The sequence below is a fragment of the Salmo trutta genome, chromosome 33, assembly GCF_901001165.1.
Source record: "Salmo trutta chromosome 33, fSalTru1.1, whole genome shotgun sequence".
Classification (NCBI taxonomy): domain Eukaryota; kingdom Metazoa; phylum Chordata; class Actinopteri; order Salmoniformes; family Salmonidae; genus Salmo; species Salmo trutta.
Window position 1 is genome coordinate 4,456,672 of NC_042989.1, and position 12,747 is coordinate 4,469,418.

The following is a 12,747-nucleotide window of genomic DNA, read 5'->3' on the forward strand; positions in this document are numbered from 1 at the left end:
TAAACTACGGCGGCAGGTAAATACACTGCCTGTACCCAGCCTACCCAGTGTGGTGCCAGGACAATAACCTCTCCCTCAACGTCAGCAAGACAAAGGAGCTGATCGTGGACTACAGGAAATGGAAGGCCGAGCACGCCCCCATTCACATCGACGGAGCAGTAGTGGAGCGGGTCGAGAGTTTAGAGTTTGTTGTCCACATCACTAAGGATCTGTAGTGGTCCAATCACACCAACACAGTCGTGAAGAGGGCACGACCATGCCTCTTTCCATTCAGGAGGCTGAAAAGATTTGGCATGGACCCTCAGATCCTCAAAAAGTTCTACAACTGCACAATGACTGGATGTATCACCGCTTGGTATGGCAACTGCTTGGCATCCAACCGCAAGGTGCTACAGAGGGTAATGCATAAGGCCCAGTACATCACTGGAACCGAGCTCCCTGCCATCCAGGATGTCTATACCAGGACCTAAAAATTGTCAAAGACTCCAGCCATCCAAGTCATAGACAGTTCTCTCTGCTACCGCACGGCAAGCAGTACCGATGTACAAAGTCTAGAACCAACAAGACCCTGAACAGCTTCTACCCTCAAGCATTAAGACTACTATATAGTTAGTTAAATAGTTAAGCAAATAGCTACCTGGACTATCTGCATTGACCCTTTTTGCGCTAACTTTTTTGACTCATCACATACGCTGCTGCTACTGTTTATTATCTGTCCCTTTATTCCTAGTTATATGTACATATCTACCTCAACCAACTCGTACCCCTGCACATCAACTCAGTACTGGTACCCCGTTATATATAGCCAAGTTATCATTACTCATTGTGTATTTATTATTACTTTTATTATTACGTGTTTAACTTTTTTATTATTTATCTATTTCCTTTCTCTCTACATTGTTGGGAAGGGCCCGTAAGTAAGCATTTCACTGTTTGTCCACACCTGTTGTTTACAAAAATGTAAAAATGAAATATCAAATTTCAAAGTATTCAGACCCTTTACTCAGTACTTTGCTGAAGTACCTTTGGCAGTGATTACAACCTTGAGTCTTCTTGGGTATGACGCGCAAAGCTTGGAACACCTGTATTTGGGGAGTTTCTCCCATTCTCTCAAGCTCTGTCAGGTTGGATGGGGAGCGTCGCTGACCAGCTATTTTCAGGTCTCTCATGAGATATTCGATCGGGTTCAAGTCTGGGCTCTGGCTGGGCCACTCAAGGACATTCAGAGACTTGTCCTGAAGCCACTCCTGCGTTGTCTTGGCTGTGTGCTTAGGGTCATTGTCCTGTTGGGAGGTGAACCTTAGCCCCAGTCTGAGGTCCTGAGCGCTCTGGAGCAGGTTTTCATCAAGGATCTCTCTGTACTTTGCTCTGTTCATCTTTCCCTCGATCCTGACTAGTCTCCCAGTCCCTGCCGCTGAAAAACATCCCCACAGCATGATGCTGCCACCACCATGCTTCAACATAGGGATGGTGCCAGGTTTCCTCCAGATGTGACGCTTGGCAATCAGGCCAAAGAGTTCAATCTTGGTTTCATCAGATCAGAGAATCTTGTTTCTCATGGTCTGAGAGTCCTTTAGGTGCCTTTTGGCAAACTTCAAGCGGGCTGTCATGTGCCTTTTATTGAGAAGTGGCTTCCGTCTGGCCACTCTACCACAAAGGCCTGATTGGTGGAGTTTTGCCGAGATGGTTGTCCTTCTGGAAGGTTCTCCCAACTCCACAGAGGAACTCTGGAGCTCTGTCAGAGTGACCATCGGGATCTTGGTCACCTCCGTGACCAAGGCCCTTCTCCCCCGATTGCTCAGTTTGGCCGGGCGGCCAGATCTAGAAAGAGTCTTGGTGGTTCCGAACTTCTTCCATTTAAGAATGATGGAGGCCACTGTGTTCTTGGGGACCTTCAATGCTGCATACATTTTTTCGTACCCTTCCCCAGATCTGTGCCTCGACACAATCCTGTCTCGGAGCTCTAAGGACAATTCCTTCGACCTCATGGCTTGGTTTTTGCTCTTACATGCGCTGTCAACTGTGGGACCTTAGTGTGGAAGTGCAGTGTGGAAGTTTATCCTGGTAGAGTGTGTTGCCTAACTGTGTGCTAACAATAAATGACCCCCCAAATATAATAATAGTAAGAAATTATATCTTGTTCTGTAAATAAGATGTTGCACCATAGACATATCCATGCACAATATGTACAGAATGTGTCATTGTCTGAAAAGTGCTAAACAGCAGTTCAAAGCAAATGTATGTATCTAATATCCTATATCTAATGTACTGTATATCCTGTGTCTAATTTACTGCACCTGTCGTATGTGGCCACCATGAAGTTGAGCAGCAGGCCGATGGACTGCTCTACGTTGATCTGGTGTGTGGTGGGCAGACGCTTATTGAGCTGGTAGTAGATCGAGGACAGGATAGTCTCCAGTCTAGACACGTTGATCTCTGCGTTGTGGTCCAGCGTGTTCAGACCACTATCACGGAACGCCTCAATCATGTTCCACACATCCACCAAGTGAACTGGGATAGGGGGATAGCAGGAGGGGAGGAAAGACGTTTAGAAAAGAATAGATTTCTTCAACATCAATGAATTATATTCAAGTGTACCATATTTGAAACAGACACATGTAACACAGTGTAATGTGAACAGTTTGAAAAGTTAAGCGAGTAAGAGGACACTTGCATGTCATTTTCAGTAGAGGAAACAAAACGAGCCAGGCAGGCGGTACTTACGGTTGCATCTCTTCTGCACAAATCTTAGCTTGCAGGCCGTCCTATAGGTTGACAGCCTGATGACGTCAAAGTTTTGTGCCCCTGATAAAAATAAAAAGACGAATCAATAACTCTAACACAACCACACACAAAACCCACTGCATGGGGAGGGGAGTGTACAGTTAATTCGGAAAGTAGTCAGACCCCTTGACTTTTTCCAAATTTTGTTATTTTACAGCCTTATTCAAAAATTCATTATATTATTTTTTCCCCCTCACCAATCTACACACAATACCTCATAATGACAAAGATTTTTTTTTGGTTTGTTTGTTGCAAATGTATAAAAAATAAGAACTTAAATATCAGATTTACATAAATATTCAGACCCTTTACTCAGTACTTTGTTGAAGCAACTTTGGCAGTGATTACAGCCTCGAGTCTTCTTGGGTATGACGCTACAAGCTTGGCACACCTGTATTTGGCGAGTTTCAACTATTCTTCTATGCAGATCCTCTTAAGCTCTGTCGGGATGGATGGGAAGCGTCGCTGGGCAGCAATTTTCAGGTCTCTCCGGAGATGATCGATTGGGTTCAAGTCCGGGTTCTGGCTGGGCCACTCAAGGACATTCAGAGACTTGTCCCGAAGCCACTCATAAGTTATCTGGCAGTGTGCTTAAGGTCGTTGTCCTGTTGGAAGGTGAACGTTCACGCCAGTCTGAGGTCCTGAGCACTCTGGAGCAGGTTTTCATAAAGGATCTCGCTGTACTTCACTCCATTCATTTTCCCCCTCGACCCTGACTAGTTTCCCAGTCCCTGCCGCTGAAAAACATCCCCACAGCATGATGCTGCCAACACCAGGCTTCACTGTAGGGATGGCATTGGCCAGGTGATGAGCGGTGCCTGGTTGACGCTTGGCGTTCAGGCCAAAAAGTTAAATCTTGGTTTCATCAGACCAGATAATCTAGTTTCTCATGGTCTGAGAGTCCTTTAGGTGCCTTTTGGCAAACTCCAAGCGGGCTGTCATGTGCCTTTTACTGAGTAGTGGCTTCTGTCTGGCCGCTCTACAATAAAGGCCTGATTGGTGGAGTGCTGCAGAGATGGTTGCCCTTCTGGAAGGTTTTCCCATCTCCACAGAGGGACTCTGGAGCTCTGTCATAGTGACCATCGGGTTCTTGGTCACCTCCCTGACCAAGGCCCTTCTCCCCCGATTGCACAGTTGCGGCCAGCTCTAGAAAGAGTCTTGGTGGTTCCTAACTTCTTTCATTTAAGAATTATGGAGGCCACTATGTTCTTGGGGACTTTTAATGCTGCAGAAATGTTTCAGTACCCTTCCCCAGACTTGTGCCTCGACACAATCCTGTCTCGGAGCTCTAAGGACAATTCCTTCAACCTCATGGCTTGGTTTTTGGTCTGACATGCACTGTATGCTCTAAAGTGTATGGCTATGAATGGCTTTGCTACGACACAGCAGAGTGTGAATGATTAGTAATGGTTTGGCTCTAGAGATTTCGCTCTCAGTCAGTCTACTCACTCATCTCCATGAAGAGTTGTCTCTTCTCCACCATCGCTTTGCCTCGTTTACTGCCCTCCTCTATCATTCTGAGGGGAAAAACAGAACAGGCAATAAGCACGCATTACCTTCTCAATATTTAATGACAATCATTGTATACAATATACGTTATCAAGCTGTATTATCGGCTTTCACTGCCCTCCTCAATCCTTCTGGGGAAAGAATACAGCAAGCATTACTACCTACTCACTAATTAATGACATAATTATTGCAAACATTATCAGGCTTTTGTATACTGACTATGACGTTTCTTCTTCCCTTTGTATACATTAGGCCTATTACTCATTTTGAGGGAAATAAAACCGGAATCATGCATTACCAGTAATGATTGTATGATTGTACAGTACCAATCGAAAGTTTGGACAGTACTCATTCCAGGGTTTTTCTTTATTTGTACTATTTTCTACACTGTAGAATAATAGTGAAGGAATCAAAACTATGAAATAACACATATGGAATCATCTAGTAACCAAAAAAGTGTTAAACAAATCCAAATATATTTAATATTTAAGATTCTTCATAGCCACGCTTTACCTTCACGACAGCTTTGCACACTCTTGGCATTCTCTCAACCAGCTTCATGGGGTAGTCACCAGGAAAGCATTTCAATTAACAGGTGTGCCTTGTTAAAAGTTAATTTGTGGAATTCTTTCCCTCTTAATGTGTTTGAGCTAATCAGTTGTGTTGTGACAAGGTAGGGATGGTATACAGCCCTATTTGGTAAAAGACAGAGTCCATTTTATGGCAAGAACAGCTCAAATAAGCAAAGAGAAACGACAGTCCATCATTACTTTAAGACATTAAGGTCAGTCAATACAGTACATTTCAAGTACTTTTAAAGTTTCTTCAAGTGCAGTCACAAAAACCATCAAGCGCTATGATGAAACTGGCTCTCACGAGGACCACCACAGGTAAGGAAGACCTAGAGTTACCTCTGCTGCAGAGGATAAGTTCATTAGAGTTAACGGAACCTCAGATTGCAGCCCAAATAAATGCTTCACAGAGTTCAAGTAACAGATACATCTCAACATCAACTGTTCAGAGGTGACTGCGTGAATCAGGCCTTCATGGTCGAACTGCTGCAAAGAAACCACTACTAAAGGACACCAATAAGAAGAAGAGACTTGCTTGGGCCAAGAAACACAAGCAATGGGCATTAAACCAGTGGAAATCTGTCCTTTGGTCTGATGAGTCCAAATTTTAGATTTTTGGTTCCAAACGCTGTGTCTTTGTGAGACACAGAGTAGGTGAACGGCTGATCTCCGGATATGTGGTTCCCACCATTAAGCAGGAGGAGGAGGAGGTGTGATGGTGTGGGGGTGCTTTGCTGGTGACACTGTCTGTGATTTATTTAGAATTCAAGGCACACTTAACCAGCATGGCTACCACAGCATTCTGCAGCGATACGCCATCCCATCTGGTTTGTGCTTAGTGGGACTATAATTTGTTTATCAACAGGACAATGACCCAAAACACACCTCCATGCTGTGTAAAGGCTATTTGACAAAGAAGGAGAGTGATGGAGTGCTGCATCAGATGACCTGGCCTCCACAATCACCCAACCTCAACCCAATTGAGATGGTTTGTGATGAGTTGGACCAGAGTGAAAGAAAAGCAGCCAAAAAGTGCTCAGCATATGTGGGAACTCCTTCAAGACTGTTGGAAAAGCATTCCTAATGAAGCTGGTTGAGAGAATGCCAAGAGTGTGAAAAGCTGTCATCAAGGCAAAGGGTGGCTACTTTGAAGAATCTCAAATATAAAATACATTTTGATTTGTTTAACACTTTTTTGGTTACTACATGATTCCATATGTGATATTTCATAGTTTTGATGTCTTCACTATAATTCTATGATGTAGAAAAAAGAAAAACCCTTGAATGAGTAGGTGTCCAAACTTTTGACTGGTACTGTATGTCAGTGTAATCATTTTATACATTATCAAGGTCCATTATAGCCACGTGAAAATAAAACATCCTATACATTTTTTACACTAAAGCTGCAATATGTAACTTCTTGGGAGACCTGATCATATTCACATAGAAATGTGTGTTCTATCTATTGTCATTGAAAGCAAGTCTAAGAAGAGGTAGATATGTTCTATGTGAGCCAGTTCTATGCTCTGCATTCTTAAGTTTCGTTTTGCTTCTTTTACTTTTGGTTTTGTGCACCAGCTTCAAACAGCTGAAAATACAATATTTTTGGTTATGGAAAAGCTATTTCACAGCTGTTTAGATGGTACAATGATTCTCTACACTATACTTGCTTGTTTTGTCACAAATGGAAATTAAGCAACCTTTTCACATTTTTGCAACCAGGAAATGGCAGAACCATTTCTGCATCGCACCTCTTTAAAGTCACATGCAGTATATTCATCTAACTGATTCTGTGTACTCTATACATTTATCCCTCTACTGTAAGTGTGTATACATCATATATGGAATGTTCAACACATACCATACATTTAAACAGACATTGTCTATGCATAAAGCTCAAGAAAAAAGCTCACTAAAATCTACAGATGTTTTTGTCAGATGAAAGATAAGAATCCCAGAGGTATATGTACCTGTCACTGGCTGAATTTTAAACAAAGTGAAGCATTAGCTGCTACTGCCCTGTGAAGAGAAGAAACATCATAGTCAGTTATCTAGTTGGCTCCTTAATTAATGTTCTGTGTCTCGGGTATGCTCTGTAGTAGTTCAAATAAGCAGTCCTTCCAGCCAAAATGGGCTTGACTTTTAAATTAGTCATTAACGCCCTCCCTTCAAGGACTTGATGAACGCTACAAAACATGAGGTTTTTCTTCCTCTAAAGAGATGTGTGCACTTGCACTGTCTTGCACAAGAGAACACTTGAGTGATCCTGCTCTGTCTCTCTGAATGTGTCCCAAATGGCACCGTATTTCCTTTGCAGAGCACTACTTCTGACCAGGGCAGGGTGCTATTTAGGAAACACACCCTGTATGTACACTACAAATAATAATTCTCCATGACATCGCCACTCAGCTAAGACTGCATCCGGTGGACTAATGACATCGACGGCCAGCAAGGGATGCAGACCGAGGACTTAATGATGATGGACACAAAACACATTACAGCTATTCAATGACTGGTTCCAAAACCTGGGGAATGGCATGATAGGATTGGATGGCACCAGACCTGGGTTCATAGAATGTTACTATTTGACATCTTTCAAATACTTGCCTGGAGTGCCAGGTGGATGGGGCTTGCACTGATGGAACTTTTCTATTGGTTCTATTAAGCCAGGCAAGCTTAATCAAGCCCATATCAAGTATTTGAAATGATTTGGAATAATATTTGAACCCAGGTCTATACAGTACAGTATCACCATCACATGGCAGCCCACTGTGGCTATGAGGTGATGGACAAGCCAGGAAACTGCATCAGCTGACCAGTTGACTGTGAGCAGTCTGGCTGTGTCCCCAATGGCCCCTTATTCCCTTCATAGTGCACTACTTTCGACCAGAGCCCTATGGGTCCTGGTCAAAAGTAGTGCATTATAGGGAATAGAGTGCCATTTGGGACGTAGTCATTGAAGCCAGCCAAGGTTGAACCCTCAGGAGCTCTGTTGACAGGCCTTTTTATTCCTCCCTCCTCACTCGTGTGGCTGGAGAGCAAGGGTTTGCAGGGCCATATATAAAGATATCCAGTAGCAGTCAAACGTTTGGACACACCTACTCATTCCAGGGTTTTTCTTTATTTGTACTATTTCCACATTGTGAAATAGTAGTGAAGACATCAAAACTATGAAATAACACATATGGAATCATCTAGTAACCAAAAATGTGTTAATCTTTTAAAAATGTATTTTATTTTTGAGATTCTTCAAAGTAGCCACCCTTTGCCTTGATGACAGCTTGCACACTCTTGGCATTCTCTCAACCAGCTTCATGGAGGTAGTCACCTGGAATGGATTTCAATTAACAGGTGTGTCTTGTTAAAAATTAATGTGTGGAATTTCTTTCCTTCATAATGCGTGAGCTAATCAGTTGTGTTGTGACATGGTAGGGTTGGGTATACAGAAGACCAAGACCAAGTCCATTTTATGGCAAGAACAGCTCAAATAAGCAAAGAGAAAACACAGTACATCATTACTTTAAGACATGAAGGTCAGTCAATCTGAAAACTTTCAATTTCAAGAACTGAAAGTTTCTTCAAGTGCAGTCATAAAAACCATCAAGCGCTATGATGAAACTGTCTCTCATGAGGACCGCCACAGGAAAGGAAGACCCAGAGTTACCTCTGCTTTTGAGGATAAGTTAATTAGAGTGACCAGCTTCAGAAATTGCAGCCCAAATAAATGCTTCACAGAGTTCAAGTAACAGACACATCTCAACATCAACTGTTCAGAGGAGACTGCGTGAATCAGGCCTTCATGGTCAAATTGCTGCAAAAAAAAAGACTACTACAGGACACCAATAATTATAAGAGACTTGCTTGGGCCAAGAAACATGAGTAATGGACATTAGACCAGTGGAAATCTGTCCTTTGGTCTGATAAGTCCAAATTTGAAAATGTTTTGTTCCAACCAAGTGTTCTTTTGAGACTCAGTAGGTGAATGGATGATCTCCGCATGTGTGGTTCCCACCGTGAAGCATGGAGGAAGAGGTGTGATGGGTTTTTTTGGTGACACTGTCTGTGATTTATTTAGAATTCAAGGCACACTTAAGCAGCATGGCTACCACAACATTCTGCAGCGATTCACCATCCCATCTGGTTTGCGCTTAGAGGGGCTATCCTTTGTTTTTCAACAGGACAATGACCCAACACACCTCCAGGCTGTGTAAGGGATATTTGACCAAGAAGGAGGGTGATGGAGTGCTGCATCAGATGACCTGGCCTCCACAATCACCCAACCTCAACCCAATTGAAATGGTCTGGGATGAGTTGGACCACAGTGAAGGAAAAGCAGCCAACAAGTGCTCAGCATATGTGGGAACTCCTTCAAGACTGTTGGAAAAGCATTCCAGGTGAAGCTGGTTGAGAGAATGCCAAGAGTGTGAAAAGCTGTCATCACGGCAAAGGGTGGCTACTTTGAAGAATCGCAAAAATAAAATATATTTGATTTGTTTAAAACTTTTTTGGTTTCTACACGATTCCATAGTTTTGATGTCTTCACTATTATTCTACAATGTAGAAAATAGTTTTTAAAAATTAAGAAACACTGTTGAATGAGAAGGTGTGTCCAAACTTTTGACTGGTACTGTATACTAGACAAAAATATAAAACGCAACATGTAAGGTGTTGGTCCCATGTTTCATGAGCTGAAATAAAATATTCCCGAAATGTTCAATACACCCAAAAAATGTATTTCTCTCAAATGTTGTGCACAAATCTGTTTTAAATCCCTGTTAATTAGCATTTTTACTTTGCCAATATAAGCCTGACAAGTGTGGCATATCAAGAAGCTGATTAAACAGCATGATCATTACACAGGTGCACCTTGTGCTGGGGACAATAATAGGCCACTCTAAAATGTGCAGTTTTGTCACACAACACAATGCCACAGATGTCTCAATGCCACAGATGTCTCTGTTTTGAGAGAGCGTGCAATTGGCATGTTGACTGCAGTAATGTCCACCATAGCTACTGCCAGAGAATGTAATGTTAATTTCTCTACCATAAGCCACCTCCAACGTTATTTTAGAGAATTTGGCAGTACGTCCAACTGGCCTCACAACCACAGTCCACGTGTAACCACGCCAGTCCAGGACCTGCACATCTGGCTTCTTCACCTGCGGGATGGTCTGAGACCAGCCACCCGGACAGCTGATGAAACTGAGTTGTATTTCTGTCTGTAATCTAGCCCTTTTGAAGGGAAAAACTCATTTTGATTGGCTGGACCTGGCTCCCCAGTGGATGGGCCTGGCTCCCAAGTGGTTGGGCCTATGACCTCCCAGGTCCACCCATGGCTGCGCCCCTACCCAGTCATGTGAAATCAATAGATTAGGGCCTAATGAATTTATTTCAATTGACTGATTTCCTTATATTTTACATTTAACATTTAAGTCATTTAGCAGACGCTCTTATCCAGAGCTACTTACAAATTATATGAAATGTAAACTCAGTAAAATCGTTGAAATTGTTGCATGTTTCGTTTATATTTTGGTTCAGTATAGCTCTGATAGTTTCCCTACTCTTTATTCTAATATTGTTGTGATAATACTATAATGTTGTCCTTATGTGTAATAAAGGGTTATTACATGATATGTAGTAAACAGGATGTAGAATGCTAGAAAACACAAGCTGAGCTCAGGAGGGAAACTAACAGAAGCAAGTCAGAAAAAAATTCTACAATGGCCCTCTGTAACGTTCAACTATGAAGTAGGCGTACTGTAAGCTTGCCTGAGCTATTCATTTATGTAGGCAACTAAGGCCGGAAATGAGGAAGTGGTTACCCAAAAGAAATACATTCTATTGATATTGAAGAAAATGTCCATCTTAGATTGCCCATTGTGAAACTGAATGTAACTTAAGAAGATATCAGAGCTTGATTGGTCTCTCGTGGACAGCTGTAACATAATATGCAAGATTTGGTTGTGAGTTGCCGACATTATAGTTTGATAAACCATGGAAAGGCTATTTACATTGGACCTGTAGACATTAAAAGTCAATATGTCTAATGAATTTGAGGTATTATATGGTGGATAATGAATCACTTCTGAGTTCCCTGGTGACAGGCCTGCAGGTGCACGTTCATCAAATACAATTCAATTCCATTTACAGATATGTTGGCTTAAACTACAGTTTACTATAAATAACAACGAGCCACCAAGGCATCATATGGGTAAAGCAGAAACCTAAAATAAGCAGTGGTGATGATTATGATCACCAATCATCATATACCAAAAGGCCTAAGAAGCTATTTCATCTCCATGATTAGGCCTAAAGGCGTTTTTAATAATAAGGTCAACATAAACAAAATACAAATACAGGGATGATAGTAGGCCTATTGCCAAGCATTATGTCATTCCACGGGTTCCTTTCGGGAATGACTGAACTCTAGAGCATCAGCCTCTATAAGAGCCTCCCCGTACAAACACTAAAATAAGAACTAGCAGCTACATGTAAATTATGTCGTCGAGTAACCTAGTGATTCTTCAAGCTATGCAAAAATATATACTGGATGTCTGAATGTGATTTAAATGTTTAAAAGGGCGATTATTAAAGGTGCAGTATTCACCGCACCTTGTCGAGTAGGTAGCTAATAATGACAACATCCTTTTACGTGAGTCAAAAAGAGGACTAGGCCACTGCAGTGGCAGCTTTAGGGCTCGAATGTCTAAACATCACCCACTTCCGTCTCTGTGTAGCTGCTCAAACGCTCTCTGTGACGAACCGTTTAGCTTTACAATACTTTATGCGTCTCAGATCTTGAAGGAACCGCTCGACCGACGTGGCCATTTGCAGCTTTAAGTCCCTATTTACCTTGTTTCCGCAATATGAATTTGTGCGTGCGATGTATCTTAAAGGAATATTCATATTGAGACGCTATGTGATCATTTATCCTAAATATCTGCCTTCATAAATGTGTAGTGTCCTAATTTAGATGTGCCTGCTGCATTCTATAGGCTATTTAAATTAGAATGATGCATCTATTAGCCTTACCAGTAGGAAAATCACGCAGGTTGCGTTTATAGCACCATCATCAGCATCAGATGATGAGGATAAGTAGTCAGGATATTTCCTTCGTGAATCATTACTGCGCTCAGTCTCACCTTTGACAAATTTCACACGCAGTATGTCCGCTGTCGTTCGTTATTGCTGTCGGAGCAATGCCAAACGATCGAGATTATCTATCCATCGTTACATTTCCAGTGCGTTTCCTGTTCTATAGTCTACGACTCTGAATTGCGGTGGACGGTGGTGTCTCATAAAAATGTACGAGCGCCGCGCTCTCTCTCTTCAGCATCATCAACGACCGAACAGCAGAGGACAGCAAAGCGCAGGCATGCAAGAAGATGAGGCTGCGCGTGCATCACCAACGGCCCTACGCGCCTGCGCGCATGCTGGCAAAACGTAGCGGCAGGCGCCACTCGGTGGCGCGCACAGTAAAAACCACTAACGAGTCACGACCCACGTTTGTTGATATTTTACGTGCACGGTATTTATATGATATGCGACGGTCAGCAGGTTTTCCATCATATTCCAAGCAATAGACTAGCATTTTTTTCCTCATGCATAATATGGAAACAACATGCATCCGATTTGACTGGTGGTTGTATCTCTTAGTGGAGTGTAAAAGCCTTAGTAATGTGATGTGTAGTAATGTGATACTAATAGTAGGCCTATAGTGTAAGTTGTACTAGTATTAGAGTAGAGTAGTCACTCACATACATAAGTTACTGCCAGAAGAGGATGGTCCACCCCTTTAGGTTTCTTCCTAGGTCCCTTCTTTCCAGTGAGTTTTTCCTGGCCACTGTGCTTCTGCTTTAGGCAGGGTATCTGTAAATCACTT

General features: G+C 42.4%; 1 protein-coding gene across 19 annotated transcripts in view; it reads right to left on the reverse strand.

The window, feature by feature from the left end:
- The window catches only part of dtnbb (dystrobrevin, beta b), a 50,307-nt gene extending 38,064 nt beyond the window's left edge, over positions 1 to 12,243 (reverse strand). For 12 of the 19 annotated variants that reach the window (XM_029729563.1, XM_029729560.1, XM_029729558.1 and 9 more), the window contains exons 1-3: positions 4,234 to 4,300; positions 2,725 to 2,805; positions 2,298 to 2,511 (exon numbers count right to left, since the gene is read on the reverse strand). In XM_029729563.1, the coding sequence (XP_029585423.1) occupies positions 2,298 to 2,511; positions 2,725 to 2,805; positions 4,234 to 4,300 (362 nt within the window). Of the gene's footprint in view, positions 1 to 2,297; positions 2,512 to 2,724; positions 2,806 to 4,233; positions 4,302 to 6,835; positions 6,885 to 11,897 lie in introns of those variants that run through there. The other 7 variants (XM_029729562.1, XM_029729545.1, XM_029729548.1 and 4 more) reach the window with 6 other exon arrangements.
- Between the last annotated feature and the right edge of the window lie 504 nt (positions 12,244 to 12,747).